The following is a 27,774-nucleotide window of genomic DNA, read 5'->3' on the forward strand; positions in this document are numbered from 1 at the left end:
GTTAAAATAAAACCATGTCTGGTTACACTAATTACATAAAAAGGAGTCAAATTACTCATTTCCGAGCTCCTTCTGCCAAGATCATCTTCTTCAAGGGAAATTAAATTTTTTTTTTCTATTTTTTTCCTAAAGAACAAAAATGTTTTGCATAAAGATCTCGCCCTCCCTCGACAAGGAAGTTTCATTTAGTGCTGAATCCCAATGAACATTTCCTGACCAAAACACCCTACGAGCCTGTCAAACAAAAACAGCTAAACACCCTTACCAATGTTGACGATTCTCATTATGTCGGCCAATACTCACTATTTCTTAACATTTACTGGAGGTCCTCTACAGTGAAGTAGTATTTAATTCCTGAACAAAGTCTAGCTCTTAGAGTTCAGGTGGTGCGTCAAATACTCTGCTCTCCTACATCTGCTATTTCAAGAAAAACAAATAGTAAGCAAGCATAGCTTAACATTAATTGATTATTGAATACTCTAAGAATTACGGCTCATACTTGGGGAGCAGTACTGAAATGCCGTCACCACTAATAAACCAGTTTCCACTGCAGCCAGATGTGCCAACCTCTGCTCTGCACATATCCGAGGACTCCATCCTAAGTCATGCTGAGCTCCTGCAATTGCAAATGATGTCAAAGGGCTCTCTTTGGGGAGTGGGCAAGGCCAAGACAGGATGCCTTCTGTTGGAGCCAATTATTCTGATGTAGCAAAATCAAGGTTAATCCGAGAAATTCTTTAGCTGACTCACTTTTTTTCCAAGCCAAAACTGACCTATAAGCTCATTTCACCCAGTGAGGATGAAATATAAAAGCAAATCTTTTTTGCATTTGCCTAATCCAAGTTGATTTCTAGCAGACAGCAAGCATCCCTCAATCAAAACTGCAGCTCAGTCCTTAGATGATCAATCAAGTCTGTATTACATTTAAGTTACACAATGTCAATTAAACTACAGCAGGCCGAGAAACCTTTATTATTTGGAGAGTCATTTTCCACTGTCACCTATTTTAATGGAAACTGAGTTGATAAAATACTTATCACAGCTTAGTTTAAAAGAGAAACATGAGATTTTTATGTACATTTTGGCACTATCTGCATCTGACTGTATCTGGCTTAGCAATATCGGGAGGTTCCACAAGTCAGATCGAGAACGATTGTGCCACTGCAATTTCAGTCACTCACTTCACCCCACATCATTAAGACCTAGGAAAAAAGTTTTCTTTTGCATGACTAAATTTCAGTCCGCCCCAGAACACTGCAGAACTTTCCCTTTAACAACATTCTTTAAATATTAAATGAGGCAGTATTAAGAAAATATTCTAAAGTATTTATGTATCACTTCCTTCATTACTAAAAGTAACTGTGAACTTGTATAGAAACCTAAAGTTGGCTATGAGTTTGGAAAGTACCTCCCTCCCCCAAAAGCCCCCAAACACATGCAGTGTATAGAAAGTAACCACTTCTTTTTGATGTTTACTGCAGTGGTTCTGAAATTAATATAAATGGATGTGTGACGTGCGAATGGGAGAGCCTGGAACTAATTCTGTTTTATAGAATACAAACCCTTCAGCAATTGGGGTACCTAATTATTTTGATGATAGGTGAAATTTTGCCTTGATCACACAGTACCCAGCTGTGAATCTGTTTTATAACAAAAAATTTCACAGCATGTAACTGGTCTTTAAAATTACGCTGTAAACATGCAAACACATGGCACCACTAAAATAAGCATGTTCTAAAAAGCTCTTTTTCCTTTAAGCAGTTTTGAGAAGGGAGGAATGAAAAGGAAGAAAAAGGGAAGTGAGTAATGCCACAAATAGATTTCCTTTACTATATAATGTTTTTAACATATTTCTGATCTGTGAAAAGCTCGACAACGTTTTTTTCAAAACAGTTCACGGTTTTAAAGAAACTAAAAGAGATGGATTGAATTATTTCACTCTTCTTGGGGATTAATCTGAAAGTTGTTTCCTTTTCATTGTTACTTACACTACAGCTGTGCTCAAACTCCTTTTCATTTAGAAAAAAAAAAAGTTCAAATTTTGAGCCTGCGCACACTATGGTTCCACATTCCACCAGCTTCCTCCCAGTCCTCTGCCAGCATCTGCTATTGAAGACTAGTTCCAATTTACAATAAACAGCTTTTCCAGACCAGAACACTTGAAATTCAGTCCTTCTTGACTGCTTTTCCCATTCAATCTCCCTATTCACCATTTCAAGGAGAAAACTGTTCTGCCAATTATTACACATCTGGAAAAAATGCATGTATAAGCTGAAATGCTCTCAGCAGAAAGTTTCAGCTTTCTGCATATGGTCACAGCAGGATTTTATGGGCCACTGACCAGGCCGAAGCTAAGTTTTCCCATCTTTCTCCTCCCCCTCATTTCTGCCCACCCCCAACCCTCAACCCTTTAATTGGAAACCCACAGCAGGTGCAAGCTGTCTGCCATCTTTTCCTACACAAGAGTCTCAAATAGTTTCTTCCTGGTAAAGGTTGATCTTACAGTCCAACTCACTAGCTCTAAGTCAATTTAAACCCATCAGCTGTAATTGCCCTGCATAAAGACCGCGTTTAAAACCAGCATTACCATTGATGCTTGTCTGTTGGTTGTTACAAGGCTAGATGCTCCGTAATTTGAGTTCAGGCTTCCAATTGGCCCGTTGTGGGATGGTCCCAATAAACTATGTATATCTCCATGGCCACCTGATAGGCTTGTGGAAGGCCCCACAGCATGATTTCGTAGTACATGAATGGCATCATCGAGTCTGTCCAAGCGATCCTCCATCCGCGACTGCTACGGGGATTGAAGAGGGACAGTAACAGCCATTACTGAACACATCTGCAGACCCATTATGCCGTTAACAGTTTCTACCTCGGAGATATTAAAGATAGAAGATGGAATGCAGTTTCAAAAGACTTTGAAAGCACCTACCAGCACTACAAACAAACAGGAAAAAGAGAAGATATCTGGAGATTTTGCTCGAGATAGCATTCATTCCACAAATAGGTGGCAGCTTTTAAAGTGAAGCTTATTATAAGGTTAATGTTACTCAGCTTCTATTACATGGCATGAACAAGAAAAAAGGAAGTGCTACAAAATAAGCTATCTAATACAGGACGAGAAAGCATGATCATAAAATCAGCCTCACCACGTTGGTAACAATTAAGAGAGGCAGTGGCTTTTTGAGAACCTGTATTACAAAAAAACTGGACAAAACTTTAAGTTATCATTTTCTAAAATGGATCTTTAAATAGATTAGATATTTCAGAAATAAAAGCGAGTTCTGTATGTTACTGCAGAGAAGTCTGTCTTAAAATTACTTCCCTTAACAAAAACCAAAAACAAAAACAAAAAGACACAGCAGAAAAACCCCAAAGCAAAACCAATTCTGACATTGCAACTCTCTAGAGAAACAGTAGCATGTTGGGAGTCAAAAGGTGGGCAATATGCTACACTAATTTAAGTTTTTAATGGGGAATCTGAAGGAAGCATTAATTGAAACACAAAAAGGCACCATCTAAAGTGAAATAGTACCTCACAGACATCCTTTAAGAAGGACATTGCATCTTGCAAATGCTCGTGAAGTTGCTGTTCAACTCGATTTTTCTGGCAAAGTCAAGACAGAACAGGAAGCAAAGCACAGGTTAAGATTAATTCAAAAAAGAGGTGAGGAAACAGCTGATGTGCATGTCAGCAATAAATTGTTAGTCAAGTTAATGCAACAGAGATCTGATTATATTAAGATAAGAAGAGGCTAATATTTAACACTGCAGTTATGTTAGGATTCCAAGATGTACGTATCAATTATATACTTAATTGCAAAAATATTGAAGAAAAGAAAACTCATTTAGCTTATATTTATTCTTGTTAGACAGAAAAAAAATAATTACATCTGTGGAAACTAGAAGTATTAACAGGTAATCAAAACCTTCCCTCCATTTTTTTCCCCTTTCCTTCCCGACGCTGTATCAGAAATTTAAGAAGTCAGTAACTTAAATCCTCTGCTGAATCTTCAAAAGAAGATTTACAATACTGTAGATTATTTCCTGTGTGTTTTTCTGTAAAATGTTTCATTAATTAATAAATGAACATTCCCCAATAGCAAATAATAATTACAAATAAAACATATTTAATACTTGAATGACAGTGTAATGAAAACAAGCCCAAGAGACCAACATTTCAGGGAGAGAGGGGGAAGGACAAGTAAATGCAAAGGCACGAAGTCTTTATCTTTTCTCCAGACTGAACTTTAGATAAGAATTAGCTATGGATTTGTGAAAAGGTACCAGAATCTCATAACAGCGCTTTAGCACCAGCTGTCCTCAGCACAGAAGCCTGATGCCCAAGGAACAGATGGTGAAAGACACACCCTGCACGTCTTATATTGTTCAACTGAACAGGCCATTTGTTAGCAAAGAATTCATTTGTAATGCTATCCTACTGTTTCCTTTAATGATATGCAGGATTTACACAAAACCAAGCCTTCAACTCTTAAGTAAGAAGTACTATGTTGCTTTCAACAATTCTTACCAAGGAGTGTAGAGAGTTTTCATAGTTTGGAGACGAGGGGGCTTGTCCTCCACTCCTAGACCACTGACTGGCACCTGTCAAAATTGTCTCGGTTAACGCACAGATTCATGCAGCATAAGTGGGAAGCAGAGACACAGGATTTCTCAATGTAATTAAAATCACCATATTCTGCGTAAAGGTAAGCTAACATATGGGTATACAAAGCAGGACAAATGCCTTCATTCTGCCTTACTGAGGGGTATTTTTTATAGCAGTGACATCTTCGAAGTAGTTCAACATTTAAGAAGTGGTCTAAACACACACACGCTGTATCTGAAATACCTGCCTTCTGCCAATGTCACCATAAAAAGCTTGCTGAATTCTTTCTTCTTCAGATTATTTTCAGTATACGTAGGCATATCTTTAACAGTGTTAAAATACAGAACAAAAATATTTAAAGATGACACTGAATTAAGGGTAACAGGAAAACCATTTTGATGACACCTCTCTACTAAATAAGAAAAGTTAATATATGTCTAAAAGTTTCCTTTCTCTGGTCTAGTTCTACACTATGCCATTTTAGATTACAACACATTCTAAGTTTAGAGGGGTAAAACCACACTCAAGTTATTCCCATTTGTAATTTCTGATATATTTAAAGGTAATTTGGCAGCTAAAGAATCATTGTACAACAAATCGACAATTATATCCATATTACCTATACACTGCAAATTCAAACACATATCCATTCTAATCTGACATAAGTACACCCAATTACCATGTCAAATTTAAAAACTACTAGATGTGAAATGCAGTAACTAATAAAGCAGTACTTTTAAAACAAAGCCTGAAGTAGTACAACATGTATTTTTCTCACCAACTAATAATGCATCTTTTATAAAGATACTACATGAAATTCTATGGCCATTAGAGACAGCTTCCTTTCAGCCATACAAATGTAATAATAAAGCAATTACATTAATAAATTATGGACATACAATCCAAAGCAGCTCATTAAAGGAAGAGCCTGTGGGCTTGTTCTTTCAATAACAGCCAGAGCTGTACGTCTGGAAAACTGGGAAAAGGTTTAACAACATTACAGTCCCTTTGTTCAGAGAGCTGCAAGTAGTTACCTTTTAAAGAAAGGGTTTTATTTAACAAAAACAGTACAGCTTGCAGAGCTATTAAAATACCTAAATATTCCCTTTCTAATTAAAAAAAAAATAAACCATCTCCAATTTCATAAAAGCCCAAGGCTGCCATAACTGTGCTGGATTTCTCTTTTAAAATATAACAACATCAGTGAGTAAGTATAATTACCAATTTTCACTTCACACAGCTACTCTGGGTCTGGATCTGTAGTCTCCCTCTGCATTACTGTCATTTCTGAACTTGGGAACAATGCTTGGAGCCCCGCTTGTTTTGGCAAAGCATTAATGAAACAACTTTATAACATTTCAGCTCAGTGTAATTTCAAATTTTTTTTCCGGTTAAAACTCGGTTTTCAGAGACAAGACCATAGTCAAGGCTTTGAGAGTGCTCACAACTAACAGGACTAAGTGCACTACTTCCTACAATAAAGCATCAGCTGAATATTAAGCAGAAAGGCAATCAGTTAAGAAAAGAAGCAGGAGACTCAACGCTTGTGCATCTAGTCTGATGAGTTTGGTGGGTTTTTTTTAAACAACAAAAGGTACTATTACTTAATGTAAACCCAGAACAAAACTCCTGAGTGGGACTCGTCACAAAGGAAGCAAAAAGAAAAGGGGGGAGGCGATACTCAAACGGACAACCCAACTGCAACCTGCAGTTTTTAATCACACCTCTAGTCATGCTAGTGCTCTTTCTGAGCGGTGGCGCACTGTCTCCATGTCTGCGCAGGTTGCCAGATGGCACCGATTTCCTGCTTTTCTCATTCCGCTCCCCCCCTCCTAGAAGTTTGTGCATGAAATCCACCAATTATGTTAAAAAGCATCCTGGCACCACAAGCCCTGCAATTAACAACTGCAGCTTTTAGTGCAGCACCAACATAGCAGCATGAAAAAAAACAAATAAGCCAGGCAAGTGTTCGGATTTACAGGGGTCATCGATAGTAATCACTGTAGTATTGTTCCTGCTCTTAAGTCTCCCCAACACTAATCCTCCAGCTCCCCTTTCAAACAGACATGCACACTGGAGTCGGCGAGGGCTGGTTTGGCATCCTCAGAACCCACCAAACCCTTCTGAATACCTCTGATCCTGGCAGAAGGATTCTTAAAATGCCGAGGCTCCCACCATTCAGATCCGTATATAAACCTCACATACATATACAGAATCATTAAAACTATGCCCAGAGCTTAGCTTCTCGCATGTTTACGTAAAATTAGAAATTAAATGAGGGCAGGGAAGATGAGACACACACTATTGTCTCCGAATACTTGGGGGTTTTCCATCGTTTTACTCTCAAAGCTTTTACTTAAGTGAGTAAAACAATGTCATCAGTCCTTATTCAGTAATGTAACAGCCATTTAATAGCCAAACATGAGCTGATATACTTTAAGTGTCTCATTTTAAGTTACTGTCTCTCAATACTTCAAATTGCAAATACAGTGCTCCTACTGTAATTTACAATTAAAGGATAGGTAAATTATGACTTAGTCATATCTATAATAATAAGAATGCTAAATAAACAAAGAACTGCAAAAGAGGAAAACCACAATGAAGGCTAAAATGCTCCAAAATATATTATTTTAGTATACATAAAACATTTGTTTTATCTGCAATAACTTTTTGGGTCAGGACAGAAAATGGCAACCAGGAGTATAAATAGCAATAAATATAGTAGTAATTACTTTACATTGTGCTTCACTGTGTTCTTAGTTACTCATCTGGGAATAAAGATAAAAGTCCAGATTCATAAATGAAGGTAATTAGCTACTGGAGCAATTTACCAAAGGCTTGATAAATTCTATATCACCGGAATTAAAGGGGGCGGGGTGGGAGGTTAGAACTGTAAAGCAGATGCTAAGTTTGCGCCTGACAAGGATTTCAATATTATTTGTTTACATCTACTACTATCTTAGCCATCAGAATCCAGAAGAGGGAATACAAATCAACGTGAAAATTTTGGAGAGTTTTTACATTTGATACCGGTTCCAACAAAAGCATCAACAGCAAAGGGAAAACTCAAACTTTAGGGATCTCAAATTTACATTTTGAAACAAGAAATCAGCTAGTGCTTTCACGCTTACAAAATAAGGTGTGGTATCTAATCAGGAACTCCAATAGGGTTCTTTAAAAAATGTAAATACTTTGAAACGTCAGAACTTTCTTCCAGCCACAAAGTATTTTCAGTATTTACTTTGATGTTAAAAAGAAAATAATAATAATTTTCTGGTCTGATCTGCCTGTTCAGTACAACACAGATACACAAAACATTTTTTGTCAACTGTAATCACTAAATCAAAAATCCCATTAATCCCATCATTACTCAAGTCAACATGGATTTTTCAGTTATAGAAAAAAAATGCCCAAAGCAGCTGCTCAGGAATGCCCTGTCAGATATGCATTAATCCATTAAGTCCACAGAAAACCAGAACAGTGTCCATTAAATGTGTGTGAAGTATGAACGATGAAAGTTTTCTGAGTGACACTGCGTATCTAGATATGCACAGTCACATACATATGTATATGACACCATTTTGCGTGCAATAACTTTACTAATTTATTCATGTAGATTACAGAAGAGTTCAGCTAAGCTCATTCTGTACACCTTTCACTGTAAGTTTATTCTATTTTTTTATAAAAAGCAAAACACACTTGCAAAAAAAAGTGACCAACAGCCAGAAAGCTGTAGGGATATATTAAACAACCGAGAATGGGCAAACAAGACTGTTGTATAAACGTTAAATAATTTAAATTGTACTATAGGAAAGAACAGGGTTAAAGTTACATCATCTTGCATGTAATTCTAGTTCTTTGTTAAACAACAAATTTAAGTCAATGGAGCTTTCACAGTCCTCTCTATATGGAGAACAGCTGTTCAACTTTTACTAGACAGCTGAGGCCACAGTGTCTGTGAAAGCTGCACTACCACTAATAGCTGCAGGCAGCTGCCCACAGTTCATCTCCACACTGGAATGCTTCTTCCCACATTCACACTACAAACACACAAAGCACAGGTGACAGAGGTGGCTGCAATACACAGCATTTACTTCAAAAAATGCCAGAAATTCCTCTCCCATAGAATGAAAGCATTCATGAAAGATATGAATGAAAAGCTATCTTATGTAAAAATTGGACAGTCGCATAGCCTACTATATTTTCATTAGAGGGAACACACATCTGCTGGGTTTGTCACTGGAAGCTGCCACAGAATTTTAACATATAGCTTTAATAAACAACCTCAGCCAACTCACTCTCTGTACTGGTATCTTTATAGCTGTGATAGTACGTGGTCATTCAGTATTTTCAAAGATTATTTTAAGAAACTAATTTTCAAAGCCAGTTGCCAGAATTTAAGTGGATGCTCACAACAAAATAGTGAAGAATCTAGGTTTAGTGCAATGGAAAAATAAACAAAATACAGAAGTAATTATGCGAGGAAGCTACTGCTGATTTCACTGTGATTCCAAAGAGGATGTTTTCAAAACAACAAATAAATTATTGACAAATGGCTAGTCTCTACCTGTAAGAGGCGACGGTGATCCAACTGGTGTTGATGGATTCGATGGAAAACTACTGCTGGTATGATCAGGAGAATAAATCTAACAACAGACAAAAGAGATTGTATATCAATACGTGTTAGAATACACAGTAAAAAAAATTAGCTATTGGGATTCCTTTTCACGCTTTTAATTGTCACTCGATGCTGGACTGAAAAAAAAAATAAATTGATCCTTCCATCACAGCTCTGCTTTATTACACTCAAGGCTCTAAAAATGTCCAGAGAACTTTCATTTTCAAGCAGCTGTCAAAATAAGCACAGACTGTATTTGATAGCGACACAAGTATAACTGATCTTCCTGCCACTTCAACAGCAGCAGAAATTACAGCCTTTTTATCACCGAAGGGGAACAATATATTTAAGAGTTAACAGCACACAATGACAACAAACAAAACTTCAGGAAAATGTGGAGAAATAACGACTTCCCAAAATTTAGAGAGAAAAGATTTTAGCAGTCGACACATGTTATCTTATAAAAATTAGTCCTTCACAAGAGAAAATACCAAGAAGGCATTCAGTTCTAGTTACTGTTTGTACTACCAAACAACACCCATCTGAAATTTTGTTGCTCTTGTTATGTATTGCAGCACACACCAGTTTTCTCTCTTATTTTTGTATCAGTTCCTCCCTTGAGATACTAAACCTCACCTTGCAATAATTATTTCCTTGCTATTAAATGTAATTTAAAAGTCTTGATAAAAACAGAAGACATAATCCTGAAAGCTTTAATTAAAACGTAAAATTTCAAGATTCTTGGAAAATTCATTTTGTGAAGGGAACTGAATAGGTTTAGAGGCTGACTATGGACTTTAGAGCATAATTTTATGGGTCACCAGTTCAAAACTGTTTTACTTGAGCAGAGACCAAAGAGATTTGTTAGTCAGTTAAAAAAAAAAATCTGCACTAGCAGTGTGGCTGATGTTTCTTCGTACAGACAATGTGACATTTCACCATTTAGCTGACAACGAACCAGGGCTCGGTTAAGCTGCATATTACATTTTCTGAGCTGACGAAACCAGGGCCCAATAAACCACACGCTCCTTCCTGGGCTATCATACTTTCTCACTACAAAAGACCCATCAGTTCCCTAGGGGAAACACCTCCTCCTTTTTATACATGCTAGAAAGAAAAGACATTTAAAAGAAAAAACTACCTCAGACCATTGTACGAAATTCATGCATTGCACATTGTTATAAAAATAAATCATCTTGGGCGTCAGTATGGGAACTGTAGAGAGCTCCTGACAGGTAAGACACAGAAAATAAAAGTGACACCAGAACAAAGGCCACCAAGTTTCCTTTGAAACAGGTCATTTTCCACTACTCTACCTGCCCATTTTAATTTGCTTTATTTTAGATGAGGGAAAACCTACGTTATACCAAAGCCACAACTAAAACACAAGGTCAGAATTCATTCTGCATGCAGTCCCTGGCCGCTGTGCTGTTAAATGACCAATGATGAACAACCCTGACACCTTCTGCCAGGCTTAAACGGTAACATGACTCATTTTACTGCAACAAATAAGACTCCTCCTCCTATCAGTCATGGTCCATTCCAATCAGCAGGGTGCCAATATGCCAGCGTCTAATGAAAAGGCTCTTAGACAAAAGCTGCACAATTGAGAGCCTGCAGAGCCAAACCTCGGAGCTGTTAGTCCAATTTTTTAAACACTACAGTGTACATTTCAGTTAGGCTTTGTTATGTTAATGTTATTGAGTCTAAAGCAACAAAGAAACTTAATTCATGAATCACTTTTAGAAGTCAACTTCCCTACATTTTCTTTTCCTTTGTGAGGGGACCAGTGGCTATTTAACTACTGAGACCGTACAAAGGCCTTTACCCTAGTTCTGAGGTAGGAATCAAAACATAAGTTATCACAAAGAGGTCTGATATAATCAACAAAGTTAAACAGTCCTCCTGTTTGATCTCCTCTAAATTAAAGACCAAGTGTTTTGATTTGGCATTAGGCAATGAAATAAACCAGATGTTTCTCCTGCCATATAACCCTCCATGGGCACAATCTTAAAGGGTTATTGTTTGGCAAATGTTCAGGGAAACACATTAGAAATGGCACGAATACCCAGATTTTCTTTTCTTTCTATCTATACTAGTTCATTATCCAAACTAATGCATAATCCACAGGGCTTTGGGAACTTTGTGTAAATACTTTCATGTACAATTCTCTTTCTTGCCTACCCTGAGATTAAGACCACAATTATCCAGGCTTAAACCTAAAATAAAAGAACCTTTGCAAATGTATTATCTGGCCTTACATGTTTAATCACATACTATTCTGTATGGTCTTTAATACCTAAACTGAAGAACAAATGTCGTATCCTCTGATGTTTCACACATGAAAGGCCTATTGTGAGATGCACATCAACAGAATTTCAGAACTACAAATTCCTCTCAACAGTTGTGGCAGTAGCATTTAAAATCCTGACAGAAAGGCACATAGCGTCGTCTTAGGGGAGAAAAAAAAAAGTCAAGACAATCCCAGTATTTAAACAAAACTTTGTTCAAACAGCAAAATATGCTTTATTCACTAGCCATCAAAATTCATGTGCGCTAGCTTCACCTGCAGGAGAGACCACCTCCCTCCTCTCCACAACCATGAGCTGTGCTCCTTGCCGAACCAACGCAAGCAGCGTGCTGGTTGTGCGCGTGTTGCGGGGTGCGGGGGAAGCAGATGGATGAGGCGAGGGATTTGAAGTGTGCAGACTATGGCATGCACTGATAGAGCAGATGGAATGCATCACCATCAGCTATGACAGAAATGATTTATGGAATGACCTGGCTGCTCCTGCCAAGCAACAACACAGGATGACAGAAACAAGTTTCTATGACAACCAGAGCCCACCCACCAGTTAAGATTAAACATTTCTGCCCTGACTTCCACTCGCAATATATTTAGAGTTCTTCCTCAAAACATCAGCCTGGTTTTCTCAGCTAGTGACTTGGGCAAAAATACCTGAAAGGATGAGAAAATAATTTAAAACAGGAGAGCAGTGGAAAACGTCACAAAGTCCCGCAGGTCTAACTGGCCAGCGTGTCAGACTTACAACAGAAATTTTGGCCAGGCTGCAGAGCAGCAGTCATCCTACTACGTCTGCAGAGCAACGAGCAGCCTGAACTATGTAAGCACTGCTATTTCTAGGAGTCAAAACTACCCCAGGTTTTTTCTGACAGGTCTCAAACAGACAAAGAGAGAGTGTTAACTGCCCTCTGGACTCCTGAATTGTTATCAGCTTGCTGAATCCCCAAAAGCAACAAGGACAACATTTTTCTGCTCAAAGCCAGTAGGTCAGAGTTCTCCTACCCAATATGGATATTGCAGACATTATCAGATCTGGTAATCTTTTAGCATATGACCCTCTGAGGGATGCAAGGGTAACAGGATCTGCACGAACATACACATTTGCATTCACTGGTATGAGGTGAGGGATGCAGAATCCAACCCAGGAATGGTCTTTTGGGGCTGCAAAGTAGTCATTTCTATCTTTTAAATCAGATTTGGTCTCCCTGTTTGCTACATACAAGAAATATGCCCCAGCCCCTACTCCTAACTCCGACACTTCTGCTACACTGTATCAATTATTGTTCTATAAAAAGTACATCTGACTGTATTAATGCAAAAGTAATTGCTGTATGTTTGCATATGCAAACAAAGCTTACAGTAGACTGAAGATACTTGCAATGTTTTACATTATCTACGTTATTCCAACAAGAGTTAAAAAGTTTAAACTTTATGCACATAACAGTATTTTAAAGGCTATTCCATAAATTACAACTATACAACACAGCATTCAAAAGCCCTCAGTTTTTTAAGGCCACTGCGAAAACATTTTAAACCTTGAGGCAGGACCTGCTCTAAGAGTAAGGTTAGAAATATTTTACTATATCTAGAACGCTACAGAAAGAGAAATAAAAAAATCACACCCTAAACTTTTTATGATTATCTTTTACTTCATCTAAACAATATTCTAAGTATAGCTACATATCTGCCCTAAATTTTTCGATCACTTAAAAAAAAGTAAAAATGAGTCTTCTACAAACAAAACTATTTTTCACTTGCTTTGTAGACATTTGTCTAGTATATAACATTACACCATAGCACATTATTTTAACTTCATACATGAAAACTCCTGATTTGACATTGCAAAATGAATGAACACATAAATAATGGATGCAGCGATCAAAATCCGTCTTTTAGATCTGAATATTCTACTTACAGATGCCAATGCCTTTCCAAGTGCATCACCTGTCTGTGAGCTTCCAGCACCATTTCCTCTGTTTCCTGTAATGTGGAAAGCAAACCAAACACTTATTTTTAAAGCTGAAATTTTATTTACTTTTATTATTTTATTCATCACGTACAGTTGAGCAACCACTTTTTAAATGGATGTTCTGAGGAAGTCGATGTCAACAGAATCAGTTCTCATTATACTTAAAAATTTAATTAAAACAATTAGATTTAAATGTAGATGCTCTCCTCTAAAGTCAAACACAGTATCACCGTGATAACTTCAGGCCCAAAAAGTGAAAGCTGTTAGAAAGAAGATTATTTTCTAGGATCACAAACTATTCTTGATGAAACATGAAAAAAATCAAAATATTGTATTATTGCAGCTTATTTCTAAACTGTTATCACTAAAGCACTGCACGTTTCATTAATTCTCAAAGTCAAATCCACTCAATGGTTCCTTGTGTGCCTCCTTGCTCCCCCTGCTCTAATTCCCCATGTTGTAATCTCATCTTTATTTCAGAAGATCCCTGAAAAGCTCTTCTCCACCAAGCTTTCTGTCACCCCTGCTCTTAGTTGCATGTCAGCAGCTCTGCGTGCCCTTTTGCTCCACACACCACCAAGCAGAGGGGTTGTCTGAAGCCCTGCCAACTGGAAAGACAGAAAGGACCTGAACCCTCCGAAATACCTGCTTTACTGTAGAAGACAGACCCTTTAAAAACTGCATCTCCTTTCTCCAACTATCAATTTCCAATGCCAAGAGAATGTATTTAATGTGAATGTAAGCCATTCACATCAGAAACCCAAATCACAAAACACTTGCTGTTGCAATTTTGTAGCAGACTTGGATTTTCCAGCCTGAATTCCTCATGCAGATTCGTTAACCGGGTCCTGCTTGTACAGCTGTACATGTTCCCAAATCAAAGCCAATATAGTCACTTAACAAAATCCCACTTAAAATGAAGCTAAGTGCAAATCATATCAAACTGACTTGACTGTCTACAAGCACTTAATTTCTACCACTGTATCTTAAGATTTACAAGTACGTGCAAGGAACAGATGATCATCCTGTATTTCCTGCTTTCTAGGCAAGCACGGAAGACACTAAACCAGCCACCATGCTGGCTACTCAGTAATCTCTAAATCAGTTAAGTAAGGAATTTATGACACGGTTTATCAAGCTCCCCAAAGAAACAGCCTTCCTGCCTTTCTCTGGCACAGCACCTTGGTGACAGATACAGCAGCTCTAAGAGCTGCAGCACCAGTATTACCTATATGAGCGTGTACATAGACTAAACTACGGAAGGGTAATTGCCATTCAGTTAGATACAGTCTCCCGCGTGAAAGCAAATAAACCACTAAGTCTTAAGCTGACTGCAAAACAATTTGCCTCATCTCAGCCATACTGAGGACAGAAATGTCACAGTGATGTGGTACCCTTGATCTACAAGCATCCAATAAATTGAATCTTACTAATTTTGTGCATCATGTAGTGCTAAATTTCAACTTCTTGTAAAATTAAAGAGAAAAAAAAAAAGGCAGAAAGAACTTTTTACCCAGAATATTATCCGATCCATTGACAGGTGGAGTATGTGAGGCAGCTACATAAGGTGAACTGCTGGTACTGCCACGATGGAAGCTAGACATTGGAGGAAGACTGGCATTTATATCTGTAGGTGAGACTGAATGCGGGGGATAGCTCTAGAGAGAAGAGAAACAGACATAAGACATTAGGCAGTCTTTAAAGAAATGTTGCTATTTTAAGATACCACATATACAACACCCAGCTTTTTATTAAAGAAAGGGACTCATCCATCCTCTGAACAGACCACTATATAGACAATGATTTTTACGCATACAACAGACATAAATAGAAAGCCATAAATCTAATACCGTATGTTTGTGGTTTCTGACTACTGGGTTTTTAACTGATATACATGAGCAGCAACAAGAAATGAATTCTGCTAAGTTAGATCTCCATATACAAGTACAAATAACACTTATCTGTACTGTGTATCTTACCAAACGGTCATGTGTGTGCAGGCTGCCATAACTGCTGGACTGGGACATGTGGGAAGAGGAACCTCCCAGCATCCCACCGTAGCCAGGCTGGCTCATGCCATTGGATGAACTCCAGAGGTCAGAAGAATTGTGGGTCCCATCTTTTTTTTTATTTTTAATAATAGAGAAAACAAGAAAAATACATTTAATGAGAAGTCCAGAGTTCTATTTTCCTTCACAAAATTATTTTAAAAGAATACAGAATTCAGCTACCCAGACTAACATTGGCATGGAAACGGTGAGCAGTTTATACTGCATCTTCTATTTTCATGCCACCACATTGTTGCTATATTTATATATATATATATATAAAAAAAAAACACAAACCAAAAAACCAACAGAGGCTTTATAGCTGAAATACAATCCAACCGCAGCTGAGAAAATACCAAGTACTTCTGCTAATTACACAGACCTTCAGTAAGGCCAGATTTATATCAAAAGGGTTGATAAAAATTCCAGACTGAAAAAAAATAATAAAAAAGGGGGTGGAGGGGAGAGAAGTTTGGCTAAGCAGAGATCATAAACATACAGTACAAAACATCTATTAACCTAAAATAAGTAATTTATAGTCTAAAATACCTTAGTACCATAAAAATATAAAAACATTTAATAGTAACAGATTTAAGTAACTGAAATGAGTACATTATATAAGCCTTAAACCCGCAACGTCAATGCAGTTTTCCTTCTGTAGCACACACTGAAGTGCTCTGTAAATTCCCATACTGAGAGACTATGCTTTCAGTATGCTCCAAAACCTCATCAGGCTGCAGTACGAGCTAATTGTGTGACGTAATGCCACGGAAATGAATTCTGCTCTCGTTTTGCTCAGTGCAAACCCCCCCCCCCCCCTTTTTTTTGGCATGCTGGATATACAAGTATTTGAGAACTAAAGACTGTTAGCTGATATTGTACAGTCAAATTCCAGAACAGTCAAGAAGCCCTCACCTCATTTTTCTCTATCACTCCCGTGTACTGCTCTGAAGCCCCTACAAATCAAAGGATGGGGGATTCTGTCCATCTGGCCTGGGGTATAATCCCTCTAAATTTCAGACAGCAATTAATGTCATGAGAAAAAACTTTAAATCAACAGACAGCTCCCTTCATCTAACTGTTTTAAAAGTATATATAACTTTACCATAGGCTCTAGCACAGTATGTTACCTGTACACTTCCTCATCCATTCAGTACACCAGTGGCTGACTGCAGATTTCTACCTAAAGGACAAGTGACATCTACCCATATATTTAAAGTCATTTTACTCACCTTGCATAAAGAAAGTGCTAGCAAACATACTGCTTGGTGGCTTCGGAGACGGGTAACTTGGAGATTCTCTGTTGAAATCATCAGAACTCGGGGATGGTGCATACACCTAAATATTGGAGAGCAACAAAAGGTTAGTAATATTTGGGTGTTGTGCGTTAAAAAAAACCCCTTCTTAACACCACACAGGCACAGATCGAAAGCACAAATAAAAAAAGAACAGTGTAGCAAGCTGCAGCATTTGCTGCCCTTGTTTTATTTGCTTTTTAGCAAGTTGCCACAGTACAGAGGAACTACAGTAGAATGATCCTAACAACACACTTTCTGGTGTGCCAACTCAGCCAGGTGGCCTGATAAAAGCCTGAATGCTGATTTTGCTTTCTAAGTGCATGACTCGCACAGACTTGTTGCTCAAGATAAAAAAGCAAGATAAAACAACTGGGCCCCAAACAAATTTTATTTTAAAACAACTGTACGCCTGTTTGAATATTTAATTAGCTGGCATCCCAACAATCAGAAAGAAAAAGAACATCCAGTGACAAATGGAAAGATTTTAATGCAAACACTGTATTATCCATTCAAAAACTTGCACGCCTTTGTACAGTCATCAAAAATACATGTAACACAACTCCTGAGGAATAATCTTAAAACTGCAACATCAAGCAAATTATTTTCACACTGGCCTAGCATTAAAGAAAACCAGCACTGTTCTTTTTTCAGTGTAACACCACGTTGGAACAACCATTCTTAACTTGCAAACAATGAATTTTCTTAACAAGTTAAAAAGTGTAAGATGCCAAATAAACATAATTATTACAAGCCTTTCACCAGTGACTCTAAGAAGAAAGGTAAAACATATTCAGGAATAAGTCATGCCAAATCAACAAAGCCGGTATTCACAGACTCAAGGGCTCTACCCCAAACGTTAGCTGTTCTAAGCAATGCTATTTTTGCGTACCAGCATTTTGATCGCTATACAGGATACTGCAATATTAGTGTATATTAAAAGAAAAATCGGTTTTAAAAAGCAGCAAATTACAAATATGGCAGCAAAGAATACTAAAAACTTAACATTGAGGATGTTTTTTGCCACAGAGTAAAATATGTGGGGTTTATTTTTTTAATCCTTCACCTTACTTGTAAATACCTAAGGCTTCATAAAGACATACGATAATTTAAAGCTTATATAATGCAACTTCCAAAGTGCGCTATGCCCTAAAATCCAAAAACGAGGCACACGCGTGTTTCTACAACATTCACATCTCTTGCCTTGTCTTTCTGGGATGTTGTTTACCAAGCAGAAGAAGGGCCAGGAAAACCAAGCCGGCCCACAAAACGAGCGCAAGTTCCCTGAAAGGGAGCCATTGTTCTCGTGGAGGGGGCCTGTTCCGATACGGATATTTAGAAAGTGAAGTGGGCAAGTCCCGCTGCCATTTGCATACCAATACCCCTCCTCCCCGCTCCCAAATGCTTTTCTAGCCTGCTGTTGTCAGACCAAATGGCTGGGCATGTGCCTGCAGACAGCACTCTTTTATATCAGAGGGGCTGATTTACCACTCGCTTCGACTCGTTTTACATCTACAGAATTTCAACAAAATCTATCAAATTACAGTTTGATGGAATAAGGACTGGGGCGCAAGGAATTAAGCCAGGGCATAGCTGTCGATACCAGCCATGTGATGAAAATAGCAGCAGGTAAAAAGCCACCTGGCAAAAAGGAATCAAGTGGAAAACTTACAAACTTTTAGTTGCATGTTTGTTTTAACGTTTTGGGGTTTAAAATCAAAATAAATGCAAGGTTTTTTAAAAAAGGAAGTCTTTTGGAGAGCTTTTGGTCGTTATTTTACTTGCAAATTTCCAGTTTATGGAATAAATGTAAAATAGAGATGCTTACCAAACCTGAGTGACAGAATGACAATACATTATAAGCAATATTAACAGTGCATATGTATTTACTATATATGATGAACGCATGTATAGTTCATCAGACATATTTTAGCAGAAACGTCACTCTTGTCAAATTGTAAATACTCACACTCATAAGACTGCAAACATATTAGGCAAAACTGGGCTTAATTTACAAGTTCTCTGTTGTGCAGAATAACGCAGCATATGCTATAGCTGATGGATAATCTATCACTGTCACAGGACAGCAGTGGAAACAAAGCTTTACGACATTTAGCACCGCCATGGAGATGTACACTGATTAATGCAAAATCACCTACAATGACGAATTATACTTCTTTTAAATTGTAACATTATCAATGAGATTTGTAAACACAAGCTTCAGACTGAAATTTTAACATTTTACATAAATGGGTTATTTATTAAAACTGATTAAACACTATCTCAAAAGGGAAATTAAACTAGAAAACTCCTACAAACATATCATTTACAGATACATATGTACAAGCCATTAACATAATAAAAATATTATGAATTATATTAACGTAAAAGAGGCCCTTCTAAACAGCTACATGAAAGACCTAGCACAGACACATAACTTTATATAGTTTCTGCTTGTTTTGGTATCTTAACTATAGCTTGCAAAAACATAGCTGCAATGTTATGAAGCTGCACTTGTGCCAGTCTAGATTTTTCAGATCAAAGGGTTCTTGCGGCAAAACACAACTGATGTGGTCTCAAAGACTTCATTAACTCCAGATGTGGGGAAATAGCCAGCCAATTCCACAAAAGGAGCAAGTCTCTTTTAGTTACAATCAGAACTACCCACAAATTAAAACCAGGCCTCTGATGTCATCTGATCACCTGCAGATGAGTGCCAGGTTTTTTTCTGGTTAATGACCTAATCATAATTTTTATGTTGTGTTACTGCAAACAAAATTTAAAAGCAAAGGAGAAAATTTACTAAGATTAACCTGAAGTCCCCAAGATATAAAATATAAAAGTTTTAAATGAAAGAGGGGTTTTTTTGTTGTTTTTTTTTTAAAAAACACACCGAAGATAAAATTTTATTTTTAAGTCGGGAAGCGACGTATTGGGGTGACTAGTTTGCTCATTCTGAAAGCCCTGCATGCACTAGGACCCCTACCCAGCAAAATGCAGCTTTCGGGGCTGCCAGCCCTCAGGAGGCTTGCACGGCTGCACCACAGCTCCCTGGTCTGCCCTGGTTAAAGGGCTTTCTCTTCTGCAAGAGCTCAGTAGGGCAGTTATAAATATGATGCGGCTGCTCAAGACTGCCTCTTTTAGCTATTAAACTGATAACAGGGACATCCAGGAGGCATCAAACCAGTTTTTCCTGGCTGACATTCCCACTAAGACAAGGAACTGTCAAAAGGTCAGCTTGTCTGCAGAGTCTCCTTGAAGAGGGTTGTCTCCAGCAGGTAGAAGAGGAGCCCATCTGCTAATCCCATGACACCAGGCCTGAAGGCATCGGATGTGTCTCCATGCTGACAACCAAAACACTCTCCGATTATGAATGGGAAATTCCCTCCCAATAAACACAGGCCAAACCCAGTTTTTTTTTTACACGGCTTATCAAGTGGAGGACTTGACTTTTTTGGAGCTGTGCTAGAATATCCATCAATTCTCATGCTGAAGTACTTCTGAGGGAAATAGGACAAATGAGCTGCAAAGGACATCAAGTCAGAGACCCACACTGGCCTCTTCCACACCCTGAACTGGTTTATGCTTCTCCAGTGGGAAAGGCAGGATGACAACTAAGATGTTTTTGAGGGGTGGTGGTGGGAGCTGAGAAAGCATTATCTGTACTACATCAGGTTTAAGCAAAACAAACACATCATCCAATTCTGAAACCTGCCCTGGTGATTAACATACCTAATAAGCACTATCATGAAAGTTACACAGACCTAATATATCTATGGCATATCAAAGGATTACACAGTGTGTTTACTCATACAGGTGCCAACAACATGAACATTAATTTAAAGACCTGCGTTTACCAAATTTTATTCTAAGTAAAACTTCCAAGTCTCATTCTATTAATGCATTTAATAAATATAACACTTAAGAGTCCTCCTGCTGGCAATACTTCCTCTCAGGCAGTTTTCCTGTAACCTGTTTCAAATTCTTAAATATTTATCAATGTTTAAGATTAATGTTAAAAGCAGATTAAAAAATAGCAATGAAGCAACCAATCCTTACTTCTGATGAGCTCACGCTATCTCAAGACCAAGGCTCCCACCACGCATACTGTTTGTGGAATTATGAATTATGTTACTCATTTAAGCCTAGTTATTAACAATTCTTAGAAGTTCAGGAAAATATTTATCAAGCTGCTGGAGACAAGAGATTTTTTTTTTTGAAACCAGCAGAGATGGATAACCTATTCTGTAGCTTGTAAACTCTGCTAAGTAGCCTATCTACATTCCATCAGCATCAGTCATGCACTAAGCAAGTGCGCACTGATGAATGATTTGTACATGTGGCAAAATTTTACAGTGTATTATCTGCAGGTTTTGCGGCAAAAGCTAATTCTGCTGAAAGGCTGCTCTGGGAAAAGGAATCTTGTTTTCATGTTTATTATATCTCTGACAAAATCATGCACTAAAACTTCAGGAATGAAGAATAGTAACTACAGTTTTCCGTGTTCCTCTTTACAGCAAAACAGAAGCTGCCAAAAAAACAAAATACAACCCCAAAAACCCCAACTCACCCTAATTTCTTGTTCAGCTGATATTTAAGCAAAATGGTAAAGTGAAAAGCCCTAGTATACAAGATCAGGATACCATATCCTCAGTCATTCTTTTTGTTTCCAATACCAGGTGTAAAGGTTCATACATTTTAAAAATTCTTCTCAGCACCCAGAACGAAAATAAAACACTCCTTTAGGAGAACAGAGCATCAGTCTTGTCTGCAAATCCAACGACAATTTTTAGGGAAGGTATAAAATTCAAATTCCTTGAAGTAGCTAAACCAATTCCATCTTAAATAAATGTTTATGCAGTTTAGGCATGCTATACATGCCTATTTGGGTATTTTTGAAATGCAGAATCCCACTGCAATGATACACAGCAGCAATACTTCCTAGCTTCTTCCCCAGTAAATGACAATTTTAAAGTCATGTTAAAACCCAATAGGCAAACTTACCAAAAATGCCAAATTCAGTATATAGAAACCTTTTGCTCCTTTCTTTTGATTTTACTTCATTTTTTAAATTGTAGCGTGAAGCAGAGAGGGGAGGAAAAAGAAGGTAAGGCAGCAGACACACTGCCCTAACAAAAATATAGAGTGCTTGAAGATACTTTTTTATTTTGCTGCTAAGTAAAATCTCTTCCCCACACTTGTTAAACTACACTGTTACTAAAGGATGCATCCAACTAAGTCTTCAAAAATTCCGGATTAAATTCAGATTTTAAGGAAGAAAAAAAAAATGGACAAACTGCAACTAATTATCCTGCTTTTTAGCCTGTCCCCTGTGTTTCAGAAGGCCACTCTAGCTGTGGCTGGAATCCCCATCACAAGTATTGACCACAGGAAGGTGAGCAGCAGACAGAACACTATCTTTTGCATTTGCTTCTCTCTTCTCTGAACTCACTAGTACTCTCAAGTTTCTATACCTCCGACACAGATTATTTCTGCAAATGGACTTCAACATGCACATGATTATGAAAGCAAATGAGGGTGTGTTACTCTTTGGTGCTCACATTTTGAGAAATATAGATCCATCCAATACAGCACCTGATCCCATCCCTGGCTGCTTTCATTTGCCCAGGGAAACGGATGTAACCTTCACTTTAAAGCATCAATAAAGCTTGTTGCAGACAAGACACCCTTCTGGCAGGGGACCACTGCTCAGTAGACTGGCAGTTCAACCCAATGGAGTGGAGCAGAGGAAACTCTCTTGGGCTGATGCATTGTAGCTCATCGCTTTTTTTAGTGGGATGGGGAGGGGAAAAGAGAAGGGAAAGGAACCGGGGGTGGGGGGAGAGCGGAAAATCCAGCTGACCAGTGTTTACTACCTCTCTTTATTCAATGTCCACAGCCGTGTACCCCTAGAGATTTTCCAGATGATCTTATATTTGTCCTGACTTACAAATGTTAGCTTTGACCTTGTCTAAGTTGCTGTGGGCAGCATATGGTACAGAACAGCTTTAATTGTACTTTTCTCCCTGTATACTAACTGGCCCAATACTAATAAAAGCAGAATTGAATTGTTCTTTTTAGCACCTGCTTGCTCCAAAATTTACAAATTGAAAGCATTTTACATTGAGGTTAAAAGACTTGGTACATTATTTATTGCATAACAGCTACAGAAAGGCCTGCTGTCACGTCTTCTAAGCATCATACAATATTATTAACATGTTTCTCTCTGCTGTAACTATGAAAGTGAAGGCTGCAAGGCAGGCATTTTCTCCACTAAAATAAATACCCAAATATACACATGTATACTCACACCTGTGTGTATTTATTCCTCTATACACACATACCCATATGTATATATGCACACAGAGGAATGCATTTATAAGTCTTTTACACTCAAAATTCTCAAGAAAAAAACATTTTCTCAAAAAACCCCAATATAAACTAGTCTACAAAAAAAAAACCAACACAAAACACCCAGTCACAAAGCACTATGTACGATACAAAATATATACATGTTGATTTTTTCCCCTGAGTTTAAAATACACACTGTAGAAGCCTACTGTGGAAAGGTGCAGTAATGCCACTTTAGAAAAGGGTTCATAAATCTCAGCCTATGCTGAGGAAAAAAAAATTATTCAAAAAAACACTCATAGGCTGGTATATCAAATTAACCCATACAATGTGCATAATACAAGAATAATGTGTAATATATCCACAGATCTATTCTCATACAAAGCAGCAGTCATAGGTGCTATAAAATAAAATTGATCAGCGTTGTTCCTTTAAATCACTTATTTTGGCGATAACTGACACATTACGGCAAACTATATAGAAATAATTCTATAGTACATTTAGAAAATCTATTTATTTCTAAACTTGTAGGTGAACCGAAAAAAGTGGGAATCTTTGAAGTCTGTACTTTATGCATAAAAAAGATAAAACATCTATTACTTAAATATTATTTTGGTGCTATTGCGTTTGAGAAAATTTAAATGAAAATGCCCCAGTGAATGAAGAAGTTTGCTCAATTATTTGTTAAAAAAAAATATTATTTTAATTTGTGCTATTATTTCTACCTAAACCCTACTGCAGCTTTTTTTTTTTTTAATGGGGGTTAGGTGTTTTGATTTTTTTGGGGTCTGTTGCATAGCTCATGAATGAAACAGGAGATAAAAGCTTTAGAGAGCTGCAATTTTTAACTGCATTTTTTTAAAAAAAAATTCAATAAGTACTATATTAAAATCTTGTAAGCTTTCCAGAACTGACATTTTTTCTTATATATCAACAGGTGAAGGACAAGAACAAAACTACACCCACCCCACCCCCCAGTCAAAAAAGAAAACCCAGAATAAATATTCTAGTTTAGTGCAAGTGATTTATTTTCTTTACAGAACAGATTAAGGTTTGTTTTTTAATTTGGTGAGGTTTCTTGAAATACACATTTTTTTATAGCATCTATGACACATAATGGTAAAAATTTAATCCTTATCAAGGGATTTGTATTAAAATACTACTTTTCACTTTCAGTATCTCCCTAAAAATAACATAAGTTACAAAAGTTGAACCTCTTCTAATAGTAAAATGCCCTGAATTAATTTTTGTCTTTTCAATTTACGTGCCGGTGCACACATGGCCATCTAAGGGGGTGCTTAGATACTTGTTTTTCAGCTTAATATGAAGCTTTCCTCTGGTTTCCTCAAATGTTAAGAAGTTGAAAAGCAAAATGTGTTTAGTAAAAAGTTTAATGCACACATTTTCTACATGTAATTTCCCACTTGCTTTGTGCATAAATAAATCACATTTCATATACATCAGGTATCGAGGAATGTCAATATCCGAAACCTAATACAATAGTCTAAATAAAAATCTCAAACTCAAACAATGAGGTACATTATATCAACTATAACTGACAAAACAATACAAATAAAAGCTCTAAGACATCAAAATCAGGGTATGTACTGTTCTCATTATGGAAAGGTTCATACATTTGGCATACACACCAAGAGGTATGCTGCAAAAACTGTAACACAAAAAACAACACCGCACACACATACCCTTCACATATCTTCCTTCTGTATATTTAAATTACTAATTTAGTCCAACTAGCAGAATTCCTAGAAGAGAAAATGCTAAAACTAGTGAGATGTTGAAAGAAAAAAAAACTGAATAAAACCTTGGGCAACATGATATAGGATCATCATATGATTTGCCGTCTATTTACTAACTCTTCAAGCTCATAAAGGTCACCTCTGACCCATAACAGGCACATGCTATCAATTTTCAAGCCATGCTCTCCGACAGTACCCAGCACTTCCATCTACTCTATGCCTGGAAATACTTAATAAGATCAAAGCCTTTTTTCCTGCTACAAGAACAAAGAGAAATGTTGTAATAGAGTGATCTGTGCTCTAGAAAGAATAAAACCAAAACTCCATGCAAGTTATATTCCCTTTGCTTCAGGGGTATTGTATAGTTAATTTTACTTAAGTCTTATATATATCTTCACATAAAACTTCAAACAGATTGTTTTAGCCTAGGAACAGACATGAAAGAAAAATAATTTCATATTTGAAAGACAGCTGGCATTTATACCAAAGGAAATGAAATAGAGACCAAGCAACTTGACTCATTCCCCTAACCTCCTATCCAGTATCTGTTCTCTTACTCAAGAAGCTCAAACAGCGTCTTTAAAGAACATCAAGATCCACAGTTTAATTATCACTGAGCAAAAATCTTGGTAAAAAGTTTGCTAACGGAGACAAAGCTCACAAAGGCCCACGAGATGAGAAAACAGCAACAAAAAAATAAATAAGTAAATCCCAAACCACGCAAAATGATAAAAAAGATCCAGTATCATCATTTCCCTTTTTCCTACCGAGTATCATTTCTGTGCCAGAAGAAAGCCCAAACCACGTACAATGTAAACAGGCTCAGAAAAAAACAGCGTTAAATTTGCCATTCTATGTTGATTTTTACACACCAAAATCAAAAAATGTTATCACGCGGACTTAAAAATTGCATCTACCGCGAAACTGAAGCCTCCCGTTCAATTGCCAAAAAGTTAAAACAGAAAGAGGAGATTTAGTTTCTTCAGAATCTCTTTTTTTCCCCCTTCTCCTCCAGCGGTGGCAGGAGTATTTTCCCTCTCTCGGAGCCAGGCAGGCGGCAGGGCCCGCTGCGGGCAGGGGCTGCGGCGCCGCGCTCGGGCCCCCGCCGCCGGGCAGCGCTGCCGCAGGGCGCTCCGGCAGGCCGCTCGCAACAGGAGAGATATTGCAAGGAAAAAAATAAAAAAAACAAACAAACAAAGAAAAAAACCCAAACCCAGCCAAAAAAACCCAACAAGCCCGAAGGCAAAGCCGCAAGCACGCAGGGACCCAAACTTCGCTGCCGCCTGCCGAGCGCCCCGCGCCCCTGCGGGCCCCGGGTGCGGAGCGGGCAGGGCGGGGGCTGCCGCTGCCCCGGCCCGTCAGGGAGCGCCGCCTGGCTGCGGGCCGGGCCCCCCGTGCCGCCGCGGAGCCGGGCCGGTGCTTCAGCTCCTACCTGAGGAGCCCCTCTTCCCGCGCTGCACCCCGCTCCCCTCAGCGGCCGCGGGCCCCGCCGCCGCCGGCCCGGCGAACAGGCCGCCCCCCCCCCCCCCGCCCCCAGGGGCGCCTCACGGGGGGACCCCCGGCGCTGCCAACTTGCGGCGGCTCCCGAACAAAGGCGGCCGCCCTTACCGTCTTGCCGTTGTAGTAGTACATGAGGGAGTTGCTGCCCACCCCGGGGACGGGGTACGCGCAGTACATGGCGCGGCTGGCGGCGGGCCGGGCTGAAGTGCGCCGCCTCTCCCCGCCGCAGCCACCCGGCCGCCCGCCCGCGCGCCCCGCCGCGCCGCCCGCGCACATGGGGCGCCTCAGAGGCGACTTATGCAAAGCAGGACTGAACCATCGCGGGGCGGCGCGGGGGTCGGGCCGCGCGGGGCCCCGCCAGCCCGCCCGCCGAGGGGGCGCGCGGCCCCGAGCGGCCGGGGAGCGGCGAATGGACGCGTCCGCAGCCGCTTCGTCTTCTGCTTTTTGTTTTAATCAAATTAGAGCACTTGTGGCGGCGGGGCACGGCCGCCTGCCGCCGCCTCCGCTCGCCCCCAACTTCGGCGGCCGCCGGCGCAATGGGGCGCACGGCCCCCGCACGGAAGCACCAAACCCGCGAGATGCTCGGCTTGAAAAAAAAATAAAATTCCTAATTTCAAAAATCACATCAACATGCTCATCTTCGGCAATCGCCCCAAATCCACCTCTAACATCGGGCAGGCACGGTGCGTTGGCCCTGGGGAAACGAGAGCCAGGGCTCCCGCTATAGTGTGTTAACGTGGTTTTGTACAGAAAAGGCCATTCTGGGCCCATGGCAGATGGGGACCCCAACTCTGGGGCATCGCGGAGATGCAGGTGGTGCAGCACAGCATCCCCGGTCCCTGCCCGTTCCCGTTATCCCTACCCACTGAGGCTCTCTGCTCCCCTTGCTCTGCGGTGGCATCGCTCACTGGCACCTTGCTCATCGCCCACACGTGACCGTAGCCAGCTCCCAGCCCAGCTCCTGGGATGGCAGGCAGGGATCCCAATCCAGGAAAAAAAAAAAAAGGTTAAAGCAAACCCACATTTCTCCACCTCTTAACTGTGTCAACTGCCAATGCTGTGAATTCTCCCTGCCTCCCTTCCTGACAAAAGCAGGAAAATACTTCAGGATAAGGAAAAAGAAAAAAAAAAATGGGCAAAGTTCAGTTCGGCACTGTACAGGGAAAGCAAGCAAGGTGCAGATTCATTATGCCAAGTGCCTTGTGTGTTGGTGACATGTTCTGAACTAAAATGATCTGCAAGAGTGACAAACTGTGGTAGAGTGCTGCGGTCAGATACAAATCTTAGTGGGTCTTCTGTAGAATGTCCATTATTTCAGGATG

At 39.1% G+C, this 27,774-nt stretch overlaps 1 protein-coding gene across 14 annotated transcripts in view; it reads right to left on the reverse strand.

Annotated features, from left to right (window-relative positions):
* The window catches only part of TCF12 (transcription factor 12), a 173,917-nt gene that overhangs the window by 13,948 nt on the left and 132,195 nt on the right, over positions 1 to 27,774 (reverse strand). For 7 of the 14 annotated variants that reach the window (XM_056345683.1, XM_056345686.1, XM_056345680.1 and 4 more), the window contains 8 exons: positions 16,782 to 16,887; positions 15,481 to 15,620; positions 15,015 to 15,159; positions 13,448 to 13,512; positions 9,177 to 9,255; positions 4,532 to 4,605; positions 3,536 to 3,607; positions 2,588 to 2,794 (listed from right to left, as the gene is read on the reverse strand). In XM_056345683.1, coding sequence (XP_056201658.1) covers positions 2,588 to 2,794; positions 3,536 to 3,607; positions 4,532 to 4,605; positions 9,177 to 9,255; positions 13,448 to 13,512; positions 15,015 to 15,159; positions 15,481 to 15,620; positions 16,782 to 16,887 — 888 coding nt within the window. Of the gene's footprint in view, positions 1 to 2,587; positions 2,795 to 3,535; positions 3,608 to 4,531; positions 4,606 to 9,176; positions 9,256 to 13,447; positions 13,513 to 15,014; positions 15,160 to 15,480; positions 15,621 to 16,781; positions 16,888 to 26,560; positions 26,719 to 27,774 lie in introns of those variants that run through there. The other 7 variants (XM_056345688.1, XM_056345687.1, XM_056345690.1 and 4 more) reach the window with 6 other exon arrangements.

The sequence above is a fragment of the Falco biarmicus genome, chromosome 7, assembly GCF_023638135.1.
Source record: "Falco biarmicus isolate bFalBia1 chromosome 7, bFalBia1.pri, whole genome shotgun sequence".
NCBI classification, from domain to species: Eukaryota; Metazoa; Chordata; class Aves; order Falconiformes; family Falconidae; genus Falco; species Falco biarmicus.